Source organism: Aulonocara stuartgranti, assembly GCF_965226115.1.
Source record: "Aulonocara stuartgranti genome assembly, chromosome: 23".
Lineage (NCBI taxonomy): Eukaryota > Metazoa > Chordata > Actinopteri > Cichliformes > Cichlidae > Aulonocara > Aulonocara stuartgranti.
Window position 1 is genome coordinate 9,388,651 of NC_138958.1, and position 22,208 is coordinate 9,410,858.

The window sequence follows — 22,208 nt, forward strand, 5'->3', positions numbered from 1 at the left end:
GAAATTGTGAAGTGAATAAGTGAGCTCCACCCTTAAATTCGCTCTACCATATATAGATACATATACATATAGACCTTTGAGGCGTGACTCAAGAGTGTCTGGATATATTTAAAGCAAACAAGCTGTGGTGACAGAAGTTTATGCATTTAATTCAAATACAATTTAGCTTATTTGAAAATGTTTATACATTTTACAGTTTATTTCTGACCATTTCATGAACACAAATGTCTTTTTTGCTTTCATAAATAAAACCTTAAAAATGTGATTAAAAATTATGGGTATCAGTCTGTCTAGTTCGGAAGCAGAAACCACTGTGAGGCCATTTCTGCTGCTTTGGTGTAACAAAAGTAACATCGGAAGCAATGGAGAGGCAACAGGGAACCGTTTTGCAAGTGCTTTCCACGGACCATTCCTCTCTCCTTATCCCTCCTGACTAATTTTTCTATAGTTGTGCTTTTTTGCTAGTGTTCTTGTCACAGCTGGTAGAATGAGCTGGTATCGGCAGCCGATTCATGCTAACTCAAAGTATGAAGGAGACATCGTGAGATGGGCCAGCACATATGGAAAGCTGAATACAAAAAAAGTACAAAAAAATATTGCAAAGATCATGAAGATAACTTGATCTACAGTAATTTGCATTAAACATCAGCTTTAATAAAGCTGAAGCTTGATAAACAGTCAGATCTTACATCATGTGAGGACGAGTGAGGCCAAGTAAATCCACACTGACATGACGTTATTTGGGTAGGGGTGCACATACACAGCCAGGGCAAACTCCACATTTGATGCCTGAACACTGTGAATGCCAGTGCTGTACACTGCCTCTATAATGGGCCGGATCTCAGAAAACACCAGATTGAGGGGGAATCCTGAAATCTTCAAAGGAAAAGAGAGAAAAAAAAAAAGAGAAAACCAAAAAAACCTGTTAGTGATATGAATTTTTCAAAGTGAGCTCACGCGCTTTCGGCCAACTTCTTCAGCACTGGACTTAAGATCCATGACACAACACAGTGACTCAGAGTAGCTTCTTGCGGAGGCACACCCTTTTTCAGACTTACTCTGTAGTCTCCCAGCAGGCTCTGCAGCTCATGGCGGTGTCCCTCAGCCACATCTTGTCCTCGGATCAGCTCCAGCTTGGGCAGGAACTGCTTCAGGGTGGTAGTGCAGTAGCGGTTCCAGCGGGTTGGCTGACGAGGTCGCCACTCCATTATCTTCTCCTTCAGGATCCTCTCGATTCTATTCAGAGTGACATGGTGCATGTGCTGCGTTTAGCCCGTGGTTGTTTTGAGAAGCAGCAGTTTCTGCTGTTTTACTTGCCTGTCCTGAAGCTCTGCTGCAGCTGCCCTGTCTGTGCGACGATACACCAGCTCCTCTGGCTAAAGACAATGACAAATTTTTGAGAAACAAACAAAGAAGTAAAAATAGGTTTATACAGTAATACTGAACACTTACTTGTATGCTAGACAGTCCAGGGTGGGAGAAAGTTCGGGAGAAAAACGGTTTCCACAAATTAGCTTTTGTGATGTCAAAACTGACCCTCATTGGTGATGTATATTGTTGAATGTTGAACCAAACCTTAAAATAAAAAAAAAAACAAAAAAAAAAATAAAAAACCACAACAAAAAGCAGACATGAATATAAAACTATGCAAAATTGTAAAAATGATGAAGAATAAATAAATGTATAAATCTTTATTCACATTGTCAGCATTGACCAAGCAGCCAACTGCCTGAAGTGGGCAGAAGGTGTCGTACTGCCCGTAGAACTGACCGCTGCTGGGATTCCAGATAAGGTAGAGGTTCTGCTCAAGGGTCAGGACATAAGCCGTGGGTCCCTGAGGAGGGAAGATTTTAGAACTCTTAGTGCTGCTGCAAGAACAAGTCTGAAAAATGAAGCAGCAAAAATAGCTGTTCTTGCAGTGGTGGCTGAAGACTGGTTGCAAAAGTCAGTCCCCATAGACTCCATTATCAAACTATGGAACTTTACAGCAAAGATAAGCATATTCACAGCCAACAAAAACTCTTTTGGTCTCTATGAATTTTTTAAAATAAAACATATTTAAACTATATTGCTTAGAGACTGTGGGTCACAGTAGGTGTAGCCGCTAGCTGTCTGCTTGTCTTTAGCCAATAAAAACTAACATGGAACTGACCAAAACTAACACTGAAGCAAGGACCTCTTACCCCTGTTTGGTATGTAGGCAGCAGCAGTGTGTTTGAGTGTTTATGAGTTATTCTGGTTTTGGGATAGCAGTCTATGAATACAGCTTGCTAATGGTAAGTTTTTAAAGCTGTGCTCTACTTAAAAATGTTACTGTGACACACATGAAATGTCTTCAGGTTTAAGAAATAAATGTCACCCACCTCCGGTATGGCTGTGCCAATTATAAGCCAGGCTTTCTTGCCCAAAGACAGGAAGTAGTTGCACAACAGTACAGCGTGTTCCTCTTCATCACCCGCTAGAAGGGTTAGGAATTGCTAAAAACAAACAACAACAAAAAAGCAGCTACCAAAAGGTACTACAATATGAGCACTGCCCTTCTGTATACAATGCTGGCTTCTTGAAGAAAGTTCACTTACGTCACAGGTGCTCCAAAGATCGCAGGTTGCAGAAAATGAAACTTGGTCAGGCAGAGAAGGGATGAGTGACACAAATCGAGCAACGAGGGGCTGTGCGGGGATAAATATCAGTGCATCAGCAAATTATATCTAATTACCGAAGACGTTTTCTACATTAAGTAATATCACACTGACCATGGCTTCCAATGGGTTATTGGGGAATTCATCCAGTAGCTCCTTTGGGGGACTGAGTGGTCGAATGTAACGTGTGATGAAGACAGTCTTCCCACTGAGGTCTATGACTGTGGTAATGCAGGGTCGGTCTGGGTATCTCTGAGCTGCGTCCCTCTCAAATCTCTCTGAAGCTTGCAATAAGCGCTCATCCTCTTGGGTGTCAAACTGCAAGAGAAGGTCAAATGAACAATGAATAAGGGCACAGAGCGATAGCTAAAAAGAAGTAACTTCAAATGTTGTGTCATGAATGGGTGATTAAAGGAGGATAAATGCTTTAATGGAGCAGTTACCTTCATTTCCTTTATCTAGTACATGCAGCAAAAGCAAATAAGCGATACAAGAGGATGACAGAAATAAGAGGAAATTAATTCATAACAAATTGTTTCAAAAATAAGAAACATGCATGTAAGTGTCTAAAATGTATAGGATCTATTTAAACACTTAAGCAGACATACTTTGCTTTGCTCATTTTCTTACGTTACATTAAAAATTGCTTAAGTTTCAAACAATGAGCAGGGCTTTTCCTACACAGAGAAAATTTCACTTGGCGCCAATGAACATCACCGGGATTGTGAGACTAAGTAATTTTTTAAAAATGGGGCTTCCTTACTTAAGCGTTTTTGTTTGTCAAATGGCTATAAATCATTCATTATTACTTTATGTATCATTTATGTATCACCTGACAACGCTATGACCTATTCTGAGCAAAGAATAAATCTTAAGAGGTCAGCCTTTATTAAAAGGCATTCCTTAAACCCAAAACTCTTCCTTTGGTTTTAGTTTTTTTCTTTTTCCTTCTTTGGGTTCTGTATGTCAAAGGGAAGAGATATTCCCAACATGGTTATCTCATGGACATAGTTCAGTATTTGAGCACAGAAGCCCCACCAATCAGATGGAAAATGGCTGAAAAAGTGAGTAGGTAAAATTACTAATAATAAAATCAAAACATGGAGCTAGAAATGAGCATACTAGGTCTCCTTGACTCATTGCAAAGTCAGATTACCAAAGCATGATGCTGAATGACTAGGGGTTTCTTGAGGTCGCCGTTTAAACTTACCTTCTCCCTAACAGACTCTCCAGGTACCAGCTGTGGATCGACAGTGATGAACAGCGTGATAAATGTTCCCTCACTCAGACTTCTCAAGATATCAAAACCACTATTAGTGAAGTGGCTCTTCTCCTTGCTGTAACCCAGCAGCACAGCTGGCGTGTTCACTTTAAATGTCCCATCAATCTAACAGAAATGTCAGTGAGAAGTCCAGTCAGTCACAGCCATTTAGTGTGTGTACATCAGGTCTGCTTAAATCATAGACGCACCTTGGACTGAGAATAAATTGTGCTGAAAGGAATCTTGACTGAGCCCAACCAGCGCTTCTCTATGTGGGTTTGAATTGATTTCCCTCTGTTTTTGTCATTCTGAGGAGCAAAAATACAAATAATTCAAGCAGCAAGTAATGAGGGTGAGGATGCAGAATTTTGTTAAATTTATTTTTAGATTCACTCTTGAAGAGCATAAAAACCCACAAACATAGTCACAAAGGTCTTTAGGAGATATCAATAAAGGCCAAAGTCAAGTTGGCAATTACATCAATATCTGATAATACAGAAATTAATTGTATTATATCACTAAAATGACATGTGTTGCTGTCTACATAGATAGAAATTCACATTTAACAGAAATTAAACATAAGCCATTTTTCACAGTATAACCTTTTATTTCACTTATCTGACTTTAAAATCAGGGACTCGCTCACTGTTAGCTGTTATTACGCTGCCTTCAAGACGTTAAACAGTGGATGTCCTTAGTTTCTTTTTTTTTATTAAATGAAAACAAAACAGAGATTGTCATTTTTGTCATCGACAGTGCTCGGGGCCCCTTATCTTATTGTAAGACAGATATTAAAACCCTTGGTGTGTAACTTGATGGTTCTTTTAAACCGTGTAGGCAGGTGAGTGCAGTAGTCCAATCTAGCTTTTTCCATCTGAGACAGCTAGCCAAAGTAAAGCCATATGTTCCAGCTAATCTCTTTAAACGTGTTATTCATCTGTTCATTACATACAGACTGGAGTACTGCATTTCTCTGTACTTGTCTGTACCAGTCTTCTATTTATAGTCATGGCGAGAGAGCCTTTTCTGTGGCAGGTCTCATACTCTAGAATAGTCTGCCTCTAAATATTAGATCTGCACAAACACTGGAACATTTTAAATCTTTACTGAGGACACATTTTTATGACCCCAACATTTTTTGTTTTTACAGCCTTGTTGTTGTTTTAGTCTTATCCCTTCTCGTTTATATTTTATTGCATCACTGTCATGCATTTTATTTATTTTTAGTTGCATTTTAGTTTGTAAAGCATAGTTTGAAATGTGCTATATAAATAAACTCGATTTTTACCATTTGATTCACGGATATTAAACCAGGATCTTAAACCGAAATCTAAACCTGACAGGAAAACAATGGAGGGATGTGAGAAGTGAGACAAAGTGAACAGTGTTTACTCACCATCACAGTCTCATGTACCACTTCATCAAATATGTTGATGAAAACCTCATCTTTGACTGACTGCAGGCTAGCAGTGCTGTAGTCACCATTTGGAGCGCTGTAGAGAGGAACATTAGGTAAGTAACACCACTCAGCAGCCATTGTGCTGGGCAGTTATTTTGAAAAACAATGATGGGAAAATGCATGTTTGGAATCACCAGTCAAATCTGATGAAAAGTGCTCAAAAAGTCTCTCTTATAATGGTATCTGGTCAAAAACACCAAGCTTTCACTTTGTGATACACTGCATTAGCCAGCTCAGTTTCATCCTGATTAAAGGAGCCTGTGCAGGACAGGTACAAAGGCATGAGGAGATCCTAAACAACAACTATTTTTGTGCATGCTTGAGTTTTTGTGGATGAATAACGGAAAACAAAAAGAAAATCTTTAAACTGTTAATTAAAAGTCACACATGGCTAGCCTCCCATTTACAATTATAATGGGCATTTCAAAAAAAACAAACAAACAAAAAAGAAAACAATAAAAGAGATAATTAATAATAAAAGAAGCAGAGTAAAAAGGAATCCAATAAAACACAACATACACTTACGATCAGTTATACGACATACAGCATCAAGTAAAACAGGTGCTGAGGCTAAATGCCTTGTAACTATAAATGTAAACTGACACTTTAGGGTGTATTGTAAAGAGTTATAGTTGGCCAGAGCATAGAAACTAAATGTCTTCCAAACGCAGGATAGACTTGAAGGATTTGCAACAACTGGGACTTAATGGACTCAGTTTGAGTCCCAGAGCACTAGCAGAGAAGTGAAGTAAAATGGCAGTTTCCCAGTGAGAGCCACAGAAGTAAACAGCCACACGGCACTTCTGTGAGACCACCCACATCGTACTATAAAAGCTGGTAGTAATAAACCTGAGGATATAAAGATGTAGGATGGAGAGAAAAGTGTCTTATATAAAGTTTTTCCTTCAAAACACGTAAGAACGTTATTTATTTTCCTTTTCCTGTACAAGAAAATTATTACTTTGTTATAGTTTATCAACAAGATTGTCCAACATTTTGAAATTCATATTTATAGTTTAATATGCATCAAAAATGCTAAGGTATTTATATTCTGAATTCCTCTTTATATTGGGACACTAAATAGTGGAAATCTACAAATCTGACAGTCCAACAGAGAGATCATTCAACACAAAGCCCCCCCCCCCCCCCCCCCAAAGGAAAAGAGACACCCCTCCACCCCCCAAAAAACAAACAAGCAAACAAACGAACAAAAAAAGAAAAACCCAACTCACCTAAAAGGCAGCTGCAGCTCCTCGTTCCAGCATGGGTTTGGTCCATCGGCTGTGGCTGTTTGAAGTACTGTGCGTTGGAAGGAAACCTCCACAAATGGCCTCACCTGTATCTAAATTAGACACACAAATACTCCACATACTTGACACTGATTATAGAGACTCTGTATTGGTATCAGATTATGCTCGGCTGCTTGTGTAAAGCAAAATAAGATTAGACTTTGTGCTGTACCTGGTCGGGAAGCCCAATGCTGCCCTGAAGGGCACTATGAGATGTCTGTCCTGGTTTACTACAATAGAAACCCATTAAAACACAGTTCAGTGTCCAGTAAGGTTTCTAAACATATATGCTGGTTTCTAAATTTGAATGGCTGAACTCACTTGCTCTGAAGCCTGCGGACTGGGATATCATAAGCCCGGATGATGTTAACAAGCAATTTGATGTCTCCGTCAGACAGATTCTGGGCCGTCACCTTCTTTCTTTCTTTCCTCTGAGGTTTCAGTGGTCGTTTTGGTTCAGCCAGCTTGAAAAGGTTTATTCCTAAAATCCTGATAAATGCAACAAACATGTAATCACTTTGTCAACAGCCTGCAGGACTATTCATTTAAAATTAAATCTTACTGTAATGTAGATAAGAATTTGTGGCAATATGACAAAGCTTTTTTGCTCTAATTCTGGGTCGGGGTTACCACCAACAGTACTCAGTCCCTCCAGGTATTTGTAGTTTTATATGTCAATATCATTAAGGATTCTTCCTGTTAAAATGAAGTTTTTCTTTCCCACTGTCACCAAAGCATTTTCTCATAGGGGTATATATGATTGCTAGGCTTTTCTCTGTATTATTGTAGGGCCTTTACCTTCCAATATAAAGCACCTTGATGCCGCTGTTGTTCTGATTTGGTGCTATATAAATGAATTGAATTGAAAATTTAAAGTAACCTTTAATGGCATTAACAAGAACCGCTGGAAACATACTGTGCTGCTTATCCTGTATCTAAAGTCTAAAATAGGCATATCACAATAAGTGTGTATTGAACAATAATTGTGATATTTAAAAATAAACAGTTATTGTATTAATAACGCACAGAATAATATTGTTAATATCAGAAATTCTTCCCTTTGCAAGCTTTTGTATAATTATAGTTGTTAACAGTTGTTTAACTGATCTGACAAAAAGACAAGATACAACAACATCAACAATGATAATAATAATTTTTCAATAATTTTTTTTAAATACTTTTTTTCCACCCAAAATTATACGGATATTGTAATAAATATCACAATTTATTCTTTGATAAATGTGAAGTCAAATTTGGATATTGTGACAGCCCTGGTATAAATGTGCCGGCATATAATCTGGTATCTTACAGAATGGCTATGATTCAGGATGTAGCACAGGTACAGTACCAGTTGGAAGGACTGTGATTTAATCTCTGACTTCTCCACTTTGTTTGTCAACATATCCTTGTCCCTTTTTGGGGGGCCTTTTTCAGCTTTATTGATAGATACAGTGAAGAAATGACAGGAAAGTGGAGGGAGAGAGAGCGAGAGGGGAAGTAATGCAGCCACCGGCTGCTCAACGCACTAAGCTAAACCAGCGACCGTATACATGTCCTTTAAATGGTAAATGGCCTGTATTTATATAGCGCTTTACTAGTCCCTAAGGACCCCAAAGCGCTTTACATATCCAGTCATCCACCCATTCACACACACATTCACACACTGGTGATGGTAAGCTACATTGTAGCCACAGCCACCCTGGGGCGCACTGACAGAGGCGAGGCTGCCGGACACTGGCGCCACCGGGCCCTCTGACCACCACCAGTAGGCAACAGGTGAAGTGTCTTGCCCAAGGACACAACGACCGAGACTGTCCAAGCCGGGGCTCGAACCGGCAACCTTCCGATTACAAGGCGAACTCCCAACTCTTGAGCCACGATCACCCATTTATACTAATGGGATTTATACTAAATCCCATTGATTTATTTGTTTGTATCCTTTATTTTTGCATCCATTTGAGTGTGAGCATGTGCATCATAAATTTAGATAACAAAAGTGCTTGCATTTTTTAGGCATGTAGCACAGAAGCTTTTGAGTGCTCTGTAAAGGTAGAAAAGTGCTCTAAAAGTATCATTTCATTTACCAAATCAGTTGGATAATGCCCTGTTGTAGATTTACATTTATATAATTTCACTGCATTTCACTCTCAGACTGCAGGCTTGCTTGTGGTTCCTAGGGTATTTAAATGTGGAATGGGAGGCACAGCCATCAGCTATCAGGCCCCTCTCTGGATCTGCCTCCCAGTTTGGATTTGGGAAACAGACACTCACTCTACTTTTAAGATTCTTTCTATTTTGATAAAGCTTGGGACGACCGTGGCTCAGGGGGTTGGGAATCACATCTGTAACCGGAAGGTCGCCGGTTCGATCCCTGGGCTCTCTGTCCTGGTCGTTGTGTCCTTGGGCAAGACACTTTACCCTACCGCCTACTGGTGATGGCCAGAGGGGCCGATGGCGCGATATGGCAGCCTCGCTTCTGTCAGTCTGCCCCAGGGCAGCTGTGGCTACAACTGTAGCTTGCCTCTACCAGTGTATGAATGTGAGAATGAATGAATAGTGGCATTGTAAAGCGCTTTGGGTGCCTTGAAAAGCGCTATATAAATCCAATCCATTATTATTATTACTACTATTGTCGTAAATCATAGTACCTCAAGTCGCCCTGTCTTTTCTTTTACCTCACCCCCAACAAGTTGCCCTTCTCTTACAATGGTTCTCCCAGAGGTCTGTTTCTAGTAAAAGGAAGTTTTTCCTTCCCACTGTTACTAAGTGCTTGCTCATAGGAGGTCATCTGATTGTTGGGGTTTATTTTTATATTGTAGGGTCTTTACCCTAATGTAAGATGCCTTGAAATGACTTTAAATAAATCTGAAAAAATTAACTGGACTGACTTAAAATGGCAACAATCAGATGATCCCGTAGGAGCAAGCACTGGGCAACGGTAGGAAGGAAAAACTCCCTTTTACTAAGAACAGACCTCTGGCAGAACCATGCTAAGGGAGGGGCAGCCATTTACTGCAGCCTGATGGGGAAGAAAAACAATAGAGTAGAGCATATAAAGATATCCATCAGTATAATGTACTGCTGCAAGAGAATGCTAAAATTCTTCTTATATTAGCAGCTTCTAATATTTTACCATTTTATTGGTGTTAATCTCTATGAAATTTTACAGCTTTTAAAATCTTTAGCTTCATATTCTGACTAAATTCTTTTTCATTATTTACAAAACCCTGGGAGGATTGAACACTGGAAACAGTCTGTTATATTCATTCATGCACTCGTATTCAGGGTTTAAACTAAGAGGAGAAACAGAGACACAAAAGACAAAAAAAACAAAACAAAGCAAAACTCCAAGAACATACCCTGGACCTGCACCACTGTAAAACAAACAAACAAAAAAAAGAAAAAGGAAAAAAAAAGAAAAAAAGAAGAAAAGCAGAAAAATAGAAAAAAATAATAATAAATGAAACAAAGTGTACATCAACAGCATGACTGACACTGATGTACATTATTAAATATATAAATCTGCTTAAAAATAGTCAAGGACTGAAATTGATTTCAAATGTTCTGTTATCATGTCCACATGTTGTGAAACCAGCTCTAGCACAACAATGTATTAACTTCTAGAGGAGAGAACAAATTAGACAGGCGAATGCAGTGTTGAGTTAAGGATCAAATACACCAACCCAGCAGCTGCCAAAATGCACAGTTACATCAGCGTGTAATTTTATGCTGGCCCTGCAACTCTTTCTGATGACTGTTGAGCAAACGTGAAATTTCCTAGCCTTAGCTTTAGTGGTGAGGGAAGTATTTTTTATCAGTTCCTTTTTTGAAAGTACTAATACTGTACTGTTTATGACTCTGGTGCAAGAAAGTATTGCACTGGAAGTGTTAAATACTAAACATAAAAGTGCTTAATACAGGAAAGTGACTTCTGTGTCAGTTGCGCACAACATCATTAGATTATTAGCAGTAGACTAAAAGTACAGTTGAATGACAAGATGCAAGTACAGTACAAATACCTTAAATCTGTACTTAAGGAGAGTACCTGAGTGAATGTACACTGCACCACAGGTGAATAAAGAAAGAAATAGCCATACTTGAAAACATAACATACACAGCACAAACAAAAAAGCTCGTATATTTTGAGTCAGGCTATTCAGCTTTTGCTAGCAGTGCATATTTACCCAATGGTTGGTATCTCTTCTTCTGTCACCAAATCAGACAGGAGGTAGTGATGCTTGGCAAGAAGAAACCTGTTGATGACTGATTCTCGGATCTGTGGACAAATGCCAGGATTACACAACACTTAAGTCTCTTGTGTGCTAAATACTTGCGTATGAATTTTTTTTCTTTTTTAAAAAGCTCACCTTCTGAAGGTATTTGGCCACTAAAGCTCTGTGTGAATCCAAATGCTCTTTGGTATCAATTACCTCTCCCTCTTTCAATCTTTTTTCATATTCCTGAAATAATTTTAACCAAAGTTAAGAAAAAAAAAACTATTATCCTTTTATAGAGCTTGTGCATCTTCATTATACCACATTGATAATATTCTGCAATACACTTTTGAAAAGCTGACCTGGAAAACCGTATCAGTGACCTCCCTCTCTAAAGCAGGAATGAATTTGTAATTCCGAAACTCTGCAACTTCCTGGTTCCTTAGCTTGAGCAGACGAAACCTTCCAGACTTCTCTAACTCTTCATCAGTCACAAAATTAAACTCCTCCTGGAGATGTTCCAGGCGGAAGTACTCTGGAGCTGTTACTTCTCCACTACTGGCCACCTGTAAAAAACACATAGAGTTACATGGGAAAATGTTTCATTTGATGCGTTCATGTCCTTAAAAATAGCCATCTTCTGATACTCACTTTTAGCAGCTGCATGATGGAGGCATTTTTCGGATCGTTTGGATCCAGACGCGACTGCTTGGCCCACTCACCAATTTTTTTCATGTCATATAGTCCAGATGCCCCAATGTAGCTAACAGCATCAAGATGGCCCTTGCCACTAAGAAACACAGACAGATCAGTATTGACAATAACATAAAAACAACAACAACAACAAGTCTTTGAGCAATTTTGTAATATTTTATATTGCACAGAAGATAAAGTAAAACATTTAGAGATCAATTTAAAAACCAACACATTGTTGGACTGACACTGACAACTTCATATACCAAACACATCCCCCCGATCTGGCATTGCTTCATGCCATTTCAACTCCTTCATGCCAGAATCTACCTGCAAGGGCATATTTCCACATTGTGGCCCAATGTTATATGCAACATATTTATAAGGAGTGATGAGCTTGATGCCTAGACACCAATCTCAACCTCCAGTCATGTGAAAACTCTCTTTTTATATGTCTGCATATTTTGCTGCAGTAATAAACCAATTCCAACCAACAGGCAGAAAATCAGTATCACGATAGCACTTCATCCTAACCCAAGGACACGCCATAGTCTTATAGAGATGGCCATTGCACAGTCTGTCATACACTTCAGTTTTCTGATTTGCTTTTCAGTGTATGTGGTTGTTGCATCTGGCTTTCCCTCCTTTCAATCACAGTTTTTACCATCTGAAGGGACAATAAGCTCCTCAGCCTCCTGTAATAGCCTTTATTTTAAAAACCTGAAAGCAAAGAATAGGTGCTGTCTCAGATCACTTCAGTTATAACATGCTGAAAAGTTATGCTGTCTCGGTGGGGGGGTGTAAATTTGCTTTTTCAGTAAGAAAACACAAAATAGTCCTTTAAAAACTTCTCCTGCTGTACACTGCAAAATGTTTGACAAATGTTAGCGAGCTAACCGTGCTAACGCGTTGAAGCCATGCAACCCACACACGGGGCGATCCGCGCTAACTTGCCAACGGAGATTTGCCGCGTTAATGCAGTTAGAGCGTTAACGTTATTTTAATGAGATTAACGCTGACAGCACTATATATGTATGTAATATATATATATATACACAGTGGCTTGCAAAAGTATTCGGCCCCCTTGAACTTTTCTACATTTTGTCACATTACAGCCACAAACATGAATCAATTTTATTGAAATTCCACGTGAAAGACCAATACAAAGTGGTGTACACATGAGAAGTGGAACGAAAATCATACATGATTCCAAACATTTTTTACAAATAAATAACTGAAAAGTGGGGTGTGCATAATTCTATTAGGAAAATCAAGAAAGATACTACCTGTGAACGCCACCAGGTTGTTGAGAAATAGGAGGCGCAAGGGGTACATCATCGTCCCCGATACCCCAAGAAACACAGCACGAGACCTTCCCAGAAGTCAAAAGACTTTGCTTGTTGCTGCCATCAGCTTCAAAGGAGAGGGGCACATCTGAGAAGGTGTATAGAGTGTAAGAGAGAAGTTGATAAGTTAGTATAATTAAAAGTATTCTTGAAATATTCAAATATTTCATATCTGAAAAAAAAAAATGTACCACTTCCAACTCCCTCGTGGTCAAACATCACTCTCTGGTTGCTACTAAACTCAAATTCCTCAAGAGGGACGCTGCCTGTCACGACAGAGGGTTCTGGCACTGGAAGAAACACCTGAGCCAGGAGAGAGCATGATGACCCAATCTCCTCAAACACCTGCCCACACACAGTAAACACAAAAATTAATTGTTAGAATAGATCACAGCAGTCATTTATCAAGTAAATGCGTGGATACATAAAGTGGCAGCATGTTCAGCACTCTTTACTGTACCTGCAAACTAATGCTTTGGGGACAGTTGACTATCTTGAGATTGAATATCTGTCCAAAGTGCACCCTGAAGTCGGTGTTCAGGGAGCGACTGTCTGTTCGTGAAACTTCTTTGTCATTATAAAGGATCTTGGTGAAAAGAGAGCGCCTGGCAACATCTTCTCTTCGAGCTTTTTCGGCCCTAAACACGAAGAAAACAAACGTGATGAAAACATTCACAAAACCACAGTGAAAGTGCAGTTCATCATCATAACTGAAACACCTGCAAATAGGTGTGATATTCCCACCTGTGACAAATATTCTGCTATTAAGTTTTCTCATTTTAATAAAAAAACAAAACAAACAACCCTCACCCAAATATTTACTCTTTGCTGATTGGTTCATACATGTTTTGAAGAAACCTAGACCCTCTTTGTGTTTCTGCTGTGTCTACCTGGGGCACAGTTCACTGGCAGTGATGTTTGCAGATGCAGACAGCTCAGGAATCAGGATGGCCTCTCCTGGCTTTCTACGTATCCTGAGGGCTTTCTCCCTCACCCACTGCTCTATGGAGCCAAGGTCTGGTCTCTCTGGGGGCTCCGGCTTTGGGGGGGGTTCGTCAGTAGGTCCTTCTGATTCACTCACATCCTGTTCTTCATCTTCTCCTTCAGTGTCATCCTGTGCCTGACCTTTCTTCTTCTTTTTTTGCTTTTTCTTTTTGGCTTTCTGAAAACAGTGAACATGAGGAGGTGTGTGTGTGGGTATATCTTTACATTATGATTTGACATACAAAGTCAGGTGGACTGCCTTTAAACCACATTTTCAATTTTTTTTAATGCATGCATGATCCTTATTAAAAAACATTTATTGAAATGTGTCGTATGCAGGGGAAGATTAGATGAAGAATGCAGGTAAAAATGTAGGCACCTGTTTCTTTCTGCAGAGTTTCCATTCTTCCAGCCGTTTCTTGTACTCAGCTAATTTATTCTGGTATTCTTCCTCAGTCTCTGCCTCTAATTCTACAACCTCTGCCAAGATTTCATCTTCATAGTCCTGCTCATCTGACACCCGATCCACATTCTCCCTGAAGAGGCAATAGACAGCACAACAGATTAATGACACTGGGACAAGAATCTGGAGAACTCTCTACAGAGCAAATCTTACTCTATCCAGCTGATATCGATTAGGGATGAGTGATAAAACAATACCAGATTTTAAATCAGGGAGAATTTAGGGTGTTGGAAGTCTCAGATTTTGGCTCACGGGGATTGGGACTTTGAAAACTCTGGCCATTATTAACGTTAGCAATTATAATTAACAAATATAATAAAAAAAAAAAAATAGGACAAACAAAACAGACCCCATTTAGTATTTTTATGGAGTTGCATAAAACATCCCCATAAAGAATATACACATTATTTTACTGTTACCGCCTCACTGAAATTTCTGTCACTTTTAGCTGTTACCTTCTGAGGTAGAGCTTGTAGGGTGTATTGGTAAACTTCTGGAACTCTCTCAGGGCTTTAATCTCCTTCCACACTTTAACTATATTTTTCAGAAGAGTCCTGTCTTTCTCCTGCTCACTGTCTCGGAGATGTCGAGTGCTCCTGTAATATTTGGAAAAACACTACTGCTCAAAGAGTCAATGTTACAGTGCATGTTTTTAGGCTACAAGGACTTCGTAGGATGCTAAGGGATGAACTCACCTAACCTCCAGATTATACTCAGAAATCCTCTGCTGCAAGGCCTGAGTGGGGTTAAGCCCACTATGGCTCTCCAGCATATTCCGCAGTGCATTCCTTAGTCCATTCAACTAAAGCAGAAAATAAGACACTAAACACACTGAATGCTGCATATAAACTCTGGAGTCCCTTTCATAGCTCACTTTACCTTGTCAGTGAGGTGACCTGTGAGATTATTGCGTTGCCTGGTTAGGTACTGATCGTACAGCTGAGCTAGGCGGGCGCCCAGGATGTGTTCGCGGCTGAAAAGTGGGTGATGGGAGAAGATCAGCCCAGAGACATCAACATCAAGCTGGTAGTCTCCCTCAGGATCTGCTGCACCAGCAATGTAAAGATTTGCATACTTGGACTTCACCGCCTGGGAGACAGAATAACACAATCCATCATGCACTATCCTGGGAAATGAAAACCACTATGAATTATACTTGGCACTTGTGCCTTGCCTGTGTGTTTCCAAGTATGTGCCAGTTTAAAGGAAGCATGAAATAGCTGGCAAGATTGAAAGCACCATCAGGGGAGTGCTGTAATGCAAAGTCATGCATGAAAATAATGTGCTATAAACACCCAACTTAACTACCCTGAACACTGTGTTTTCAGGATGAACACGGATGACAGCTGTGCCCGTCTCCAGAATTTAATAAATAAATATGAACAAGAGACGATAACTACTTGTTTTCCCTAGAGATAAAGACTGTGCTTAAACTCAAAGCCCTTTGTATCTGTAACTTATTTTTTCAGGGTTTACATATTTGTTTAACTGGACAGTCACACCACACATACCAGTAAAATGCTAATAAGGCTGGAATCAACTGCTTCTAATAAAGATGCGGATGTAGTCTAATGAATTACAGGAAATATAACACTCATCCATCCGTTTCAAATTATCCAGGAATTTGTTTACACAAGTTTACTCATTTATTTCACATTTTATTTTCCACAAGGCTTCATCACTTTGTTGGGCAGGTAAGCCATGGAAACTGTGAGCACGGTTAGGTCAGGGCAGCTGGGAACATTTTTACTGGTGATTTTTTTCCCCCCATTATTCATCTTCTCACTGTTGTTTTAAAAATGTTGATTTTTAATATTATTTAATAAAAGTAATAATAATTAATAAGTTAAAATGAAATTATTGTAATGAGGCTGCTTCAACTCAAGTTAAGCTATCACCAGTGTCTCCTCTTCTCTGTGTAACACATGCAGCCATGAACTAGACTTCACTTGACAGAAGTGTATGTGACAACACAAATTTCAGATGCACCTCTTTAACCGGTCAGCTATCTAGTAGGAAGTATGTGTGCATTGAATCATGTTTGCCATTCCCTAGCAACTGTCACTACCGTATCACTACCCTATCCATTCCCTATCACTAGATAGGAAATGCAGTACAAAAGACAAACATGTCTGAAGACGACCGTTTCTTGCTGGGAACAAGGACAACCCTGAAAAATAGTCCAATAAAGGTTTTTAGTGTTTTTATTGAAACTATTACATATTTAACTGTTTTCACTGCTTGTCAAACAAAGCAGCTAACTTAAGAATTTAAAGGGATCTTCAAAAGTGTTGTTTTATTATTCAAAAAATTATCAAAGTATTTGATAGATTAATAAATAATAAAATAACAGTTAAGGTACAGCCATGCTCTTCTTTCTTGTTTAAAAATCATAAGTAAGGGGTAAAAGTAAAGCCTTGAAAAGCTAGGGTTTAATTTTAATGCTGGCTCTTCTTCAGATGTAATTTCACAGCTTGCAATACTTTTAACGTCTACAAATGGAGTTTGGAGTTTTGATGTTGCTGTAAATTTTGAGAAGATAGCATATCACAGATGTGTTGGCCTCCATCACTGATCTGTCCTCCAATAACAAATGCATACCTCCTCTCTATTTCTTTGTACCAAATGCCAAACTGCCCTTTTGCTTTTTTCTAAAAGGCAAAGAGGTTAGAAAAGAAGAGAGGGCATCGCAACGCCCTCAGTGTAGGAATGCAAACAGTGCTTTAGATGATGAAAATGAACAAAATGATTGGTGTGTGTGTGTGTCAGACCTTCCTATACACAGTCTGTAGCGCAGGGTCTAGGGCCTCCTCCATGTGGAAAAGGGGGGGTCTTGTGGATGATTCCTTGATGGGGTTAGGCAGAGCGATGATCCTGCCATCATCTCCAAACCACTTCTTCCCCTTAGCAAATAAAAACAACACAGTAGGGATATGAATACACAGATAATAATATAATAAAACAAAGTAATGAAAAGTCTCTTATGGTAGTTTTATTTTAATGGAGAGAGGTAGAATGTCAACCAAAAACCCAGAAGGTCTTCACTCTAATCAAAATACAAGAAAAAGTGATGTGTCTCCTTAAACTATATTCCAAAAACATGAACAACACAGACTGTTACACTGCTATACACAAACTTTAATATAAGAGCAGTACACTTAGGTCAGACCAGTGGGTCAATATCTTCCCTGAGATGCGTGAAAACCTGGTGACCAACTATAACAAACATCTTACTGTTGTGCTTGCTAACCAGGGTTTCTACTAAGTCATGTGTTACGTGGGGATCAAAAACGTCTTTCACTCAATGACATTAAAAAAAAACTATTTTTTTAAATTGAAAATACCTTAAAAATTACTCAGGAAATTTTGGCTTTTTAGCTGATGTTACCTCCTCCATTTTCAAAATCCGATTCTCCAGAATATTCTCATTGGTCAGGGATACGGGAGGCCTTTCCCCTACATAGAGACCCTCATCCTCCAGGTATCGAGGTTTCATGTTTTCAGGCAGTTTGATGGAGGTTGGAACTATGAAAATTAAGCATAATATAATTTTTTCCCATATGAGGGAGGTGCAGATGTGAATTAAAATATTTAAGACATGATATTATATACCTGTTCGAAAGCTGGGTGTAAACAGGAGTTCGCTTTGTAGCTGAAGAAGTTTTTGGTACCCGACATACTCGGCTTTCCTTATTTCCAAGAAGTCCTGGGGTGACTGGTCAATGACAAATAAATCTTCTTGGGTTTGTACAAGAGGAGCTTCTTCACTCTGAGAGAAGGATGAAGATGAGGCAGTTAGTCCATCTTATGCAAATGAAAAAAGGTAAGAAATAATTTTGACAAAAAAAAAAAAATATTGGTTGCCCTGTTACCTGGGTTTCATTTTCTTCTTGAATATCTTCATCAACATCTTCATGCTCTTCGTCTTCATCTGTTGTTTTCCTCTGTTTTTGTCTTCTCCTGCTGCTCGTCTCAATCACATCTGGTGGATCGGGGTCAAAGTTCAACGTGAAGAAATTGAATGCTTCTTCAGCTGTCGGCAGGCCTTTTCCTACCTGTATTTGCAAAGAATAAAATGAATACATTAAATTTCATTATACAACTGCTTTTTGTATACAGGATTTCAATCTCAATCCATGCCTTACTTGTCTTGCTGCTTCTCTGAACCTGACCCTGGTGCTGAGGGGTGGAGGGGAGTCCCGTCTTCCAGCTCTGTCTGCATCAGCCTGTGAAACACCAGGAATTAACTTCCACCAATGGAAAGCAATACATGAGCCCAGTTAAGGTGAGATAGAGGCTCACCTCTCTGTCAAACCTTGTTACGGTGTCTCTGTCTCTGAGGCTATGGAGACGACTGGGAAACTCGAGAGAGGCCTCCTTATCCTGAAGGCTCTCACCTTTAGACTGAAATACAAGCCACAGATTATAGAGCAACAATTTCACTCAGATCGTGTGCTGTGTGTGAGAAAAAGAAACTCCATTTACCCTGGCTGCTTTTAGTTTCTCTTCCAAGCGTCGTTTCACAAAGTCATCTAAATGGTGAGTGTGCTGAGTTCTTGAGGTGAGACCTAGAGCACAAAGCACTTGTTTAAGGCTCACTTAAACAACATCAACTACCTTCTGTCAAATTTTGATATTAAATGCTGCTTACATTTGGATACCTGGTGTCTGATTAAGAGTTTCCAGATTTAAATCATACATAATTTTCAGTTCTTTACCCAGGTAAAAGAGTTTTGCTTTTTAAGAATCCTAGGCCATGTGGCAGTCTCCAACCCATATACCGTAGAAAGATTCACTACCATCCTATCATATGCTTTCTCTAGATCCACAAGCAGCAACTTTTGAGCTTCTCTATACATATCTACATTATCAAAGCAAACATAGAATCTGTAGTGCTTTTTCCGTGTATGAAGCTATACTGATGCTCACTGATCACCACCTTCCTTCTTAACCTAGCTTCAACATTTCTTTCCCATAGTTCCATGGTAAGGCTTATCAACTATACCCTTTGTACCTACTACAGTTCTGTACATCACCCTTGTTCTTGAAAACTGGTAACAGTACACCTCTTCTTCATTTATCCCTAAAATTGTCTGGCTAAAAAGACAACCACTCTTTCTCCAAGACATCGCCATACCTCCACAGGTATGTGACCTGAGCCAACTAGCTTTCATTCTCTTTATACATGCCCTCACTTCCTTCTATTATTAACTAAGCATTTGTATGATACGATTGCATATTATCAGCTTTTCTCTCACTCAGAGTTTGTACTGTTAGTTGTTTGAGGTCTCTCTACTCTCCCTTTTTTCCTCCTCCTCTTTCACTGCACCTCCCAAGTGACAGATGGTGGCTTCGTCCAAAGGTTTCTTCCTATTAAAAAGGTGTTCTTCTCTACCAACGTCACTGAGTTCTCACTCACAGTTAAAAATGTTTGGGCTCTCTCAAACAATGTAGTGTCTTTACCTTGCAAAATAAAGTATCTTGAAGTGGTTGTTGCTGTGAATCAATACTATATAAATAAAGTGAACTGAACTGATCTCTAATAGCACGTTTTAATTGCCTCTAGACTATGCAAAGCTAAGCTGCAAAGTTTTTAACCAAACCTAAATCAAGGTATCACATCACACCAATTTAGGCTTTTTACAATGACTCAAAGTATGTTTTACAGTGATTTTGCCTTCTAATCCCTTTAAGAATTTTTGTAACTTCCCCTAAATTCTTCTGTTCTCTACATGACACTTTAATTTTATGATTTTATGACTTGTAGGTTTTATTTTTGTATTAAATAAAAAAATACAAGTTTTCTATATTTGTATGAAACGTCTACTACATATAAAGATGATCATTATTATGGTCTTATAGCCTGGGGAAAAAAACAAACAGTTGAGTACTGTTTTGTGTTGTTACCAGATCACTCATTACTTGTATGATGAAGGAGTAGAGGTACATTTGATTAAGACATAAACACAGACCTTTCTGAGAACCAGTGCGAGATTTCGATAAAACCACTGAATCGTCCGCTTTCTCAGATGGTCCCTCATCTGCACTGTACTGCTGGATGGAAGTGACATCCTTGACATCATCAGCATCACGGGACTTCTGGATGGAAGACTGTTCAAGCAGCTAATAAAAGCCAGAAGCAATCAAAACTGTTAGAATTTTTAACCGTGCCATTAGTGGAATCACAGAAATGAGGTGGATACCAAAAGATTTACCCTTTTCTTTCTCTTCTGTCTCTCAGCTCTTAAATGGCGTTTCAAAGCCTCTCTTTCATCTTCTTCACCGTCTTCAGGCGCCTGGCATACACAAAGATACACTTTATATGGATAGCAGAAAAATGAAAACTTGCATCCAAGCTGGTATTTAGCGCACTAAAGCCGGAAGAAAGGCAGAAGAAGGTAAGAAGTTGGTGTTCAGCAGCCAGCAGGAATGAGCAGCTAAAACCTAGTTAAGGGCACCAACCTCCATTGTAGTTCGTGGGTCCTCTTCACTCAGTTTGATAGAAGGAACCAGAGCCTATCGAGTACAGTTAGATTTACTAAAGCGTTACAAGCTCCCTTATCTGTGCTCCTGTGTGCATTTCTGATGTTGAGTGTGTTCAAAATGAGCCTGGCTCCTCCGGTCATGTTGTGTCTTGTCAGGAAAGAATGACGCTCGCTCATTTAATGCTGGCGGAACTTGACAAGGTAGCTGTCACTTCACAGTAAAAATAAATAAATAAAAATATAACCAAGTTTTCAAAGCCTGTGACTTTACCTGGACGTCGTCCTCATTTTTCTTCTTAACTAGAGTTTCTTGGAAAGCCCGTCGTTTCTTATGCAGTTTTTCTCGTATATCACTGCAACAGAAACAGAAATGAAATTGTTTTAAAACAGAAACAAATTAGCTTAGCTTAGCATCTCACAGGCGTATTATTTATGGTTGAGAGCAAAGAGAGAAGCGTTACCTTTTGGAAGCCAGATTTGCGATGCTTTTTCTCAACAATAGTAAACGGTTTGAAATAAAAACCACTACTTTACTGCAGCTAGATATCCATAAGCACCTTTCCCGCAATTATTAGATATTTAACATTAAGCAAACAAATTCCGTTATCGCTGCCTAGTAACGGTATAAACTACTTCTCGACCTACCTTGGAAGACGACCGATGCAACCTAAACTTATAAGCAGTTTTGGATTTCATTCGTCTAGTTGACTGTCAATCAAACAGCTTAGTGACGCGTGAACCCGCGTAGTACGGAGTCCGAGAAGGTACAGATCCGTTTTTTTTGTTTTGCACCGTGCTCATTTAGAATGCCGGGTACAGCGAAACTAATTAAAAAAGAGGTAAAAGAAAATGAAATTAAGTGTTTTTTTAAAAAACATTTTGCCATAAAAACGTCAAATGTATGAACAAATAATATCACAATATAACACTATCTTATGTAGTGTGAAAAACAAAACTGTACTAAGTTTGTTATTGTCTATTTTTTCAATTGCTTTATTTTTGTGTTGGGATTTTCTTACTATTATGTATTGTGTTGTTGGGTTTTTAACATTTTTTGGTTTCTGGTCGATAATGATTGTCATTACAATACTAGGGAATTTGTATATCAGTAAATTTAATTTCTGCTAAAGTGGACCTGTGATGCTTATTTTCTTACCCTTCCTAATAAAGAAAGAAAGCTTACAGCCATCTGAACAGGAGTCTATGCATTTCTACTATGAAAAACTAAGTACAGTTGTTGATTTATTGATTAATTGATCACCAGCAAGTTTGAGCACCTCTATTAAAGCAGATGTTTTAGCAGTTTGCTGGTCTGGAGCATTCAGGTGTGTGTTAACACAACGCTTCTCAGGTCTACTCGGGACTGGACATCCCA

General features: G+C 39.0%; 1 protein-coding gene across 2 annotated transcripts; it reads right to left on the bottom strand.

The window, feature by feature from the left end:
- Positions 1 to 128: 128 nt before the first annotated feature.
- Positions 129 to 21,148, bottom strand: cc2d2a (coiled-coil and C2 domain containing 2A). Of its 2 annotated transcripts, XM_082522814.1 has the most exons (38): positions 21,105 to 21,148; positions 20,811 to 20,864; positions 20,564 to 20,644; positions 20,321 to 20,471; positions 18,834 to 18,916; positions 18,651 to 18,752; positions 18,494 to 18,574; positions 18,221 to 18,403; positions 17,961 to 18,117; positions 17,737 to 17,873; positions 17,120 to 17,251; positions 15,228 to 15,437; positions 15,044 to 15,150; positions 14,804 to 14,944; positions 14,265 to 14,421; positions 13,792 to 14,063; positions 13,362 to 13,539; positions 13,093 to 13,246; positions 12,842 to 12,989; positions 11,514 to 11,652; positions 11,225 to 11,428; positions 11,016 to 11,108; positions 10,833 to 10,924; positions 6,970 to 7,137; positions 6,821 to 6,878; positions 6,592 to 6,701; positions 5,297 to 5,393; positions 4,110 to 4,208; positions 3,850 to 4,026; positions 2,754 to 2,957; positions 2,580 to 2,669; positions 2,364 to 2,477; positions 1,700 to 1,834; positions 1,453 to 1,575; positions 1,318 to 1,376; positions 1,059 to 1,236; positions 690 to 876; positions 129 to 568 (listed from the first exon to the last, which is right to left on the bottom strand). In XM_082522814.1, the coding sequence occupies exons 2-37, from the start codon at positions 20,814 to 20,816 to the stop codon at positions 691 to 693; spliced, it is 4,806 nt and encodes a 1,601-aa protein (XP_082378940.1). In that variant the 5' UTR covers positions 20,817 to 20,864; positions 21,105 to 21,148; the 3' UTR covers positions 129 to 568; position 690. The 2 variants fall into 2 exon arrangements, with proteins under 2 accessions (XP_082378940.1, XP_082378941.1); XM_082522815.1 differs by lacking the exons at positions 3,850 to 4,026; positions 4,110 to 4,208 and having other exon boundaries at positions 129 to 876.
- Positions 21,149 to 22,208: the final 1,060 nt, after the last annotated feature.

Excerpts from the sequence above, each read along its gene's own strand:
- cc2d2a (XM_082522814.1), bottom strand. Across the intron at positions 18,404-18,493 it reads TCAGAGAAGCAGCAAGACAA|GTAGGAAAAGGCCTGCCGAC; the intron begins GTAAGGCATGGA and ends TTGCAAATACAG. Across the intron at positions 11,109-11,224 it reads TCACTGATACGGTTTTCCAG|GAATATGAAAAAAGATTGAA; the intron begins GTCAGCTTTTCA and ends AAATTATTTCAG.